This window comes from Oncorhynchus mykiss, chromosome 6, assembly GCF_013265735.2.
Source record: "Oncorhynchus mykiss isolate Arlee chromosome 6, USDA_OmykA_1.1, whole genome shotgun sequence".
Lineage (NCBI taxonomy): Eukaryota > Metazoa > Chordata > Actinopteri > Salmoniformes > Salmonidae > Oncorhynchus > Oncorhynchus mykiss.
The window spans coordinates 32,461,277-32,469,297 of NC_048570.1; the positions used below are offsets into that span (position 1 = coordinate 32,461,277).

At 41.0% G+C, this 8,021-nt stretch overlaps 1 protein-coding gene across 3 annotated transcripts in view; it reads left to right on the forward strand.

The window, feature by feature from the left end:
- The window catches only part of serinc5 (serine incorporator 5), a 54,788-nt gene extending 46,892 nt beyond the window's left edge, over positions 1-7,896 (forward strand). For 2 of the 3 annotated variants that reach the window (XM_036979924.1, XM_036979923.1), the window contains one exon: positions 5,191-7,896. In XM_036979924.1, the coding sequence (XP_036835819.1) occupies positions 5,191-5,335 (145 nt within the window). In that variant the 3' untranslated portion in view covers positions 5,336-7,896. The remainder of the gene's footprint in view (positions 1-5,190) is intronic. The other variant, XM_036979925.1, reaches the window with a different exon arrangement.
- The last annotated feature ends 125 nt before the right edge of the window (positions 7,897-8,021 follow it).

The following is an 8,021-nucleotide window of genomic DNA, read 5'->3' on the forward strand; positions in this document are numbered from 1 at the left end:
CCCTTACTACTAGTAGAGTTACTGTGGAAACTCTTACTGCTAGTAGAGTTACTGGGGAAACTCTTGCTGCTAGTAGAGTTACTGTGGAAACCCTTACTACTAGTAGAGTTACTGTGGAAACCCTTACTACTAGTAGAGTTACTGTGGAAACTCTTACTACTAGTAGAGTTACTGGGGAAACTCTTGCTGCTAGTAGAGTTACTGTGGAAACCCTTACTACTAGTAGAGTTACTGTGGAAACCCTTACTACTAGTAGAGTTACTGTGAAAACCCTTACTACTAGTAGAGTTACTGGGGAAACTCTTACTGCTAGTAGAGTTACTGTGGAAACCCTTACTACTAGTAGAGTTACTGGGGAAACTCTTGCTGCTAGTAGAGTTACTGTGGAAACTCTTACTACTAGTAGAGTTACTGTGGAAACCCTTACTACTAGTAGAGTTACTGTGGAAACCCTTACTACTAGTAGAGTTACTGTGGAAACCCTTACTACTAGTAGAGTTACTGGGGAAACTCTTACTGCTAGTAGAGTTACTGTGGAAACCCTTACTACTAGCGCAGTTACTGTGGAAACCCTTACTACTAGTAGAGTTACTGTGGAAACCCTTACTACTAGTAGAGTTACTGTGGAAACCCTTACTACTAGTAGAGTTACTGTGGAAACTCTTACTACTAGTAGAGTTACTGGGGAAACTCTTGCTGCTAGTAGAGTTACTGTGGAAACCCTTACTACTAGTAGAGTTACTGGGGAAACTCTTGCTGCTAGTAGAGTTACTGTGGAAACCCTTACTACTAGTAGAGTTACTGTGGAAACCCTTACTACTAGTAGAGTTACTGTGAAAACCCTTACTACTAGTAGAGTTACTGTGGAAACCCTTACTACTAGTAGAGTTACTGTGAAAACCCTTACTACTAGTAGAGTTACTGTGGAAACCCTTACTACTAGTAGAGTTACTGTGGAAACCCTTACTACTAGTAGAGTTACTGGTGAAACTCTTACTACTAGTAGAGTTACTGTGGAAACCCTTACTACTAGTAGAGTTACTGGTGAAACTCTTACTACTAGTAGAGTTACTGTGGAAACCCTTACTACTAGTAGAGTTACTGTGGAAACCCTTACTACTAGTAGAGTTACTGTGGAAACCCTTACTACTAGTAGAGTTACTGTGGAAACCCTTACTACTAGTAGAGTTACTGTGGAAACTCTTGCTGCTAGTAGAGTTACTGTGGAAACCCTTACTACTAGTAGAGTTACTGTGGAAACCCTTACGACTAGTAGAGTTACTGTGGAAACCCTTACTACTAGTAGAGTTACTGTGGAAACCCTTACTACTAGTAGAGTTACTGTGGAAACCCTTACTACTAGTAGAGTTACTGTGGAAACCCTTACTACTAGTAGAGTTACTGTGGAAACCCTTACTACTAGTAGAGTTACTGTGGAAACCCTTACTACTAGTAGAGTTACTGGGGAAACTCTTACTGCTAGTAGAGTTACTGTGGAAACCCTTACTACTAGCGCAGTCACTGTGGAAACCCTTACTACTAGTAGAGTTACTGTGGAAACCCTTACTACTAGTAGAGTTACTGTGGAAACCCTTACTACTAGTAGAGTTACTGTGGAAACTCTTACTGCTAGTAGAGTTACTGGGGAAACTCTTGCTGCTAGTAGAGTTACTGTGGAAACCCTTACTACTAGTAGAGTTACTGTGGAAACCCTTACTACTAGTAGAGTTACTGTGGAAACTCTTACTACTAGTAGAGTTACTGGGGAAACTCTTGCTGCTAGTAGAGTTACTGTGGAAACCCTTACTACTAGTAGAGTTACTGTGGAAACCCTTACTACTAGTAGAGTTACTGTGAAAACCCTTACTACTAGTAGAGTTACTGGGGAAACTCTTACTGCTAGTAGAGTTACTGTGGAAACCCTTACTACTAGTAGAGTTACTGGGGAAACTCTTGCTGCTAGTAGAGTTACTGTGGAAACTCTTACTACTAGTAGAGTTACTGTGGAAACCCTTACTACTAGTAGAGTTACTGTGGAAACCCTTACTACTAGTAGAGTTACTGTGGAAACCCTTACTACTAGTAGAGTTACTGGGGAAACTCTTACTGCTAGTAGAGTTACTGTGGAAACCCTTACTACTAGCGCAGTTACTGTGGAAACCCTTACTACTAGTAGAGTTACTGTGGAAACCCTTACTACTAGTAGAGTTACTGTGGAAACCCTTACTACTAGTAGAGTTACTGTGGAAACCCTTACTACTAGTAGAGTTACTGTGGAAACCCTTACTACTAGTAGAGTTACTGTGGAAACCCTTACTACTAGTAGAGTTACTGGGGAAACTCTTACTGCTAGTAGAGTTACTGTGGAAACCCTTACTACTAGCGCAGTCACTGTGGAAACCCTTACTACTAGTAGAGTTACTGTGGAAACCCTTACTACTAGTAGAGTTACTGTGGAAACCCTTACTACTAGTAGAGTTACTGTGGAAACTCTTACTGCTAGTAGAGTTACTGGGGAAACTCTTGCTGCTAGTAGAGTTACTGTGGAAACCCTTACTACTAGTAGAGTTACTGTGGAAACTCTTGCTGCTAGTAGAGTTACTGTGGAAACCCTTACTACTAGTAGAGTTACTGTGGAAACCCTTACGACTAGTAGAGTTACTGTGGAAACCCTTACTACTAGTAGAGTTACTGTGGAAACCCTTACTACTAGTAGAGTTACTGTGGAAACCCTTACTACTAGTAGAGTTACTGTGGAAACCCTTACTACTAGTAGAGTTACTGTGGAAACCCTTACTACTAGTAGAGTTACTGTGGAAACCCTTACTACTAGTAGAGTTACTGGGGAAACTCTTACTGCTAGTAGAGTTACTGTGGAAACCCTTACTACTAGCGCAGTCACTGTGGAAACCCTTACTACTAGTAGAGTTACTGTGGAAACCCTTACTACTAGTAGAGTTACTGTGGAAACCCTTACTACTAGTAGAGTTACTGTGGAAACTCTTACTGCTAGTAGAGTTACTGGGGAAACTCTTGCTGCTAGTAGAGTTACTGTGGAAACCCTTACTACTAGTAGAGTTACTGTGGAAACCCTTACTACTAGTAGAGTTACTGTGGAAACTCTTACTACTAGTAGAGTTACTGGGGAAACTCTTGCTGCTAGTAGAGTTACTGTGGAAACCCTTACTACTAGTAGAGTTACTGTGAAAACCCTTACTACTAGTAGAGTTACTGTGGAAACCCTTACTACTAGTAGAGTTACTGTGAAAACCCTTACTACTAGTAGAGTTACTGGGGAAACTCTTACTGCTAGTAGAGTTACTGTGGAAACCCTTACTACTAGTAGAGTTACTGGGGAAACTCTTGCTGCTAGTAGAGTTACTGTGGAAACTCTTACTACTAGTAGAGTTACTGTGGAAACCCTTACTACTAGTAGAGTTACTGTGGAAACCCTTACTACTAGTAGAGTTACTGTGGAAACCCTTACTACTAGTAGAGTTACTGGGGAAACTCTTACTGCTAGTAGAGTTACTGTGGAAACCCTTACTACTAGCGCAGTTACTGTGGAAACCCTTACTACTAGTAGAGTTACTGTGGAAACCCTTACTACTAGTAGAGTTACTGTGGAAACCCTTACTACTAGTAGAGTTACTGTGGAAACTCTTACTACTAGTAGAGTTACTGGGGAAACTCTTGCTGCTAGTAGAGTTACTGTGGAAACCCTTACTACTAGTAGAGTTACTGGGGAAACTCTTGCTGCTAGTAGAGTTACTGTGGAAACCCTTACTACTAGTAGAGTTACTGGGGAAACTCTTGCTGCTAGTAGAGTTACTGTGGAAACCCTTACTACTAGTAGAGTTACTGTGGAAACCCTTACTACTAGTAGAGTTACTGTGAAAACCCTTACTACTAGTAGAGTTACTGTGGAAACCCTTACTACTAGTAGAGTTACTGTGAAAACCCTTACTACTAGTAGAGTTACTGTGGAAACCCTTACTACTAGTAGAGTTACTGTGGAAACCCTTACTACTAGTAGAGTTACTGGTGAAACTCTTAGTACTAGTAGAGTTACTGTGGAAACTCTTGCTGCTAGTAGAGTTACTGTGGAAACCCTTACTACTAGTAGAGTTACTGTGGAAACCCTTACGACTAGTAGAGTTACTGTGGAAACCCTTACTACTAGTAGAGTTACTGTGGAAACCCTTACTACTAGTAGAGTTACTGTGGAAACCCTTACTACTAGTAGAGTTACTGTGGAAACCCTTACTACTAGTAGAGTTACTGGTAAACTCTAATTATAGCTTCAGTTCGTAGAAGAGTCACTGGAGAACTTTAATTATAGCTTCAGTTCGTAGAATAGTCACTGGAGAACTTTAATTATAGCTTCAGTTAGTAGAATAGTCACTGGAGAACTTTAATTATAGCTTCAGTTCGTAGAATAGTCACTGGAGAACTTTAATTATAGCTTCAGTTCGTAGAAGAGTCACTGGAGAACTTTAATTATAGCTTCAGTTCGTAGAATAGTCACTGGAGAACTTTAGTTATAGCTTCAGTTCGTAGAATAGTCACTGGAGAACTTTAATTATAGCTTCAGTTAGTAGAATAGTCACTGGAGAACTTTAATTATAGCTTCAGTTAGTAGAAGAGTCACTGGAGAACTTTAATTATAGCTTCAGTTCGTAGAATAGTCACTGGAGAACTTTAATTATAGCTTCAGTTCGTAGAATAGTCACTGGAGAACTTTAATTATAGCTTCAGTTAGTAGAATAGTCACTGGTAAACTCTAATTATAGCTTCAGTTAGTAGAATAGTCACTGGAGAACTTTAATTATAGCTTCAGTTAGTAGAATAGTCACTGGTAAACTCTAATTATAGCTTCAGTTCGTAGAATAGTCACTGGAGAACTTTAATTATAGCTTCAGTTCGTAGAAGAGTCACTGGAGAACTTTAATTATAGCTTCAGTTCGTAGAAGAGTCACTGGAGAACTTTAATTATAGCTTCAGTTCGTAGAAGAGTCACTGGAGAACTTTAATTATAGCTTCAGTTCGTAGAAGAGTTAGCCTACTGGGGAAACTTTAACTAGGTCCCAGTTAGTAGTAGAGTTACTAGGGAAACTTTGTGTCTTTATTTATTCCACTAATTAAAATGTTGTGTAAAGCTAAGAGTATGCTATGTTTGTTTTCCCGTAGCTATGACAACCATAAGATAGAGAAGCTGCTGGATGGCAGTTGGTCTGTGTTCTGGATCAAGATGGCGTCCTGCTGGGTCTGTCTCATCCTCTACATGTGGACCCTGCTCGCCCCCATGGTCTGCCCCAAACGCTTCGAGGCCTAACACACACACATGCAGACACCGAAACACAGCCCAACGTTATTTTCAGCTTTCTACATGGGTTTTTTGTGTTGCGTTTTGTTTTTAATGTTTTAGTGTTTTATATTGAATTTTTTACCAGTTATGAATACTTTAAGCTATTGTTGCCGGGAAGGCAGTTGATGTCTTTAATTTTTACTATTATTGATGTATGGGGTTACATTCAGGTTGGACTCATAGCTTGACTCTTGGGGGTGCCTAAAACAATGGGCTGGACTAATGTTCATACAATAATGTATGTGGCTCCCCATGGTCCAAGAGGTGCCCAGATTCTGTTATGGGAGTGTCCAGCACCAATATCATTTCCACCCTGTTTACATGTTTGCTTAAATGTGTGATACCCATACTTGTCTCTGTTATTCTTTTATTCCCATGAAGAGAAGTTTCATTTCTCAGGCTCATACATCAGCTTGCTTGTTATTTTCTTGATTTTGTTTACCCCTTTTTCTCCCCAATTTCGTGGTATCTAATTGGTAGTTAGTCTTGTCTCATCGCTGCAACTCCCGTTCGGACTCGGGAGAGGCGAAGGTCGAGAGCCGTGCGTCCTCCGAAACACAACCCAACCAAGCTGCTTCTTGACACAATGCCCACTTAACCCAGAAGCCAGCCTCACTGATGTGTCGGAGGAAACACCATACGCATTGCGCCCGGCCCGCCACAGGAGTCGCTTGTGAGCGATGGGACAAGGACATCCCTACCGACCAAACCCTCCCCTAACCCGGACGACGCTGGGCCAATTGTGCGCCGCCCCATGGGTCTCCCAGTCGCGGCCGGCTGCGACAGAGCCTGGACTTGAACCCAGAATCTCTAGTGGCACAGCTAGCACTGCGATGCAGTGCCTTAGACCACTGCGCCACTCGAGAGGCCCAGCTTGCTTGTTATTGAACCCTTTTGTAGAATACTTTTTCTATGCAATTAAACAAGCTGTTTTGATTTGATTTGCCTGTCTTTAGGTCACACAGTCATGTGAAATTTGTTAGTTAGGAGTAAATAGGATCGATTATATCAACGCTCCTTTTGAGGCAGAACTTTAAATGCCAGTCGTTTGTACACACACATTTATTGTACAGTTGTGTTTTCCAAATAAGCCTCTCTGACTAGCAGAGCGCCGGCTAGCAGGTCAAGGACTGTGAGACCAGAGAGTCACTACTGTTGAAGGGAGCTGCAATCATGGAGGGGGAAATCAACAGTTTGATTTAAAACGTTTGCCAAAGGTAGATCTCAGAAACAAGGAACAGACACGCTCAAGTTTTTCACCCGAGTATCTTCTCCCTCTATAACTGCTGCAATCCTCCAACTCCTCGGCCCTAGAAACGTGCTTGGTGTGCGCTGTGTTGCTGATGAAGGGTTACCTACAGAGCTCCTTTCAGGTGTGTGAAAATAGAAGGGGAAGGGGATATGGGCCATGAACCGGGACCTTAGTGTGTAGTGGTGGTTACTCAACACTGGTTGTTGATGTTATTGACTGAACAAACCCAGACTAAGACTTGCCTGACAGGGAGCAAGAAACTATTCTCCAGAACTCCAAACCATTCAGCTATTATGCTTTTCTGTTTTCATACTTACAAACCTACAGTATATAACCCTTTTGATACTAATATGAAATATGTACACTTTGGTTTAATATATTGGTATTTGTTGAAGAAAAACAACTTGAAAATTGTGATATTTAAGATGTATGTCTTTTTTTCCCTTAGATTTCAGATGAGATAAATATCAGTGGACTTTGCTGAATAGAATAATCAGATAACCCTATGAGCCAGCAGTTTGTTGATGCATATTTATGCCATAACGTTTCCACTGTGACTGAAGTTTCTTCACCTCAGCCGTTGTTATGAAGGGATTAAACCCGTCTGGAGGGATAGGATGTGTACAGGGTTAGGCTCCATTCATTATCCATTCAGTGATGTCATGGAGGGTTATTGGAATTTCAATTAAACAATGAAATGCTTCCATTAAAAGAAGTACAATAATTGTGAAATAGAATTTCCCTTTACTGAATGATGCTGAATTGACTGGAACCCTGGTGTAAAACATGTTGACTGATCACTTTTTTGAACACCTTTTTGCTATTAGCAGATTCTGTCCACATGTCATTTCAGACGAGTTGTGTTTTTTATCCTGTCTCCTGTGGAGGATCCAGATAGACAGGATGTGGTGCTCTACTGCAGCTCAGCCCTACACCAACTGGTCAACCTCATGTTAACTCATTAGGGATCAAAACCAAACCTTCTGATTGGGCTGTGCGCTGCCATACATGACATGTTGTGGTCCATTTTATGTTCTCCATTGTTAAGATGACCACTTGGTGTGTGCACAGGAGTGTGAGTGGAATGTGAGTGTTTTTGTCTCATTTTATTTGTACAAGAGCACTTGCGTTAGTGAGTTTTGCTCTGTGAAGAAAATTGAGTGTGTGTGTGTGTGTGTGTGTGCGCGCGTGCATGTTTCCAAACACTGCTCGCACTAATTCTCTGTACACAATTTGATTTAGTCCTAAACACAAAAATAAAACGAACACCTTTTAATTTTGTCTTCGTGTGTTTGTGTAAAGTGATCATTGATAGCCTCAGCTTGAAATACAGTGGCTTGGGGTAGATATCCCAATGCATTCTATTCAACAACAACTAGCAATATGTTCCATTTAGTAACA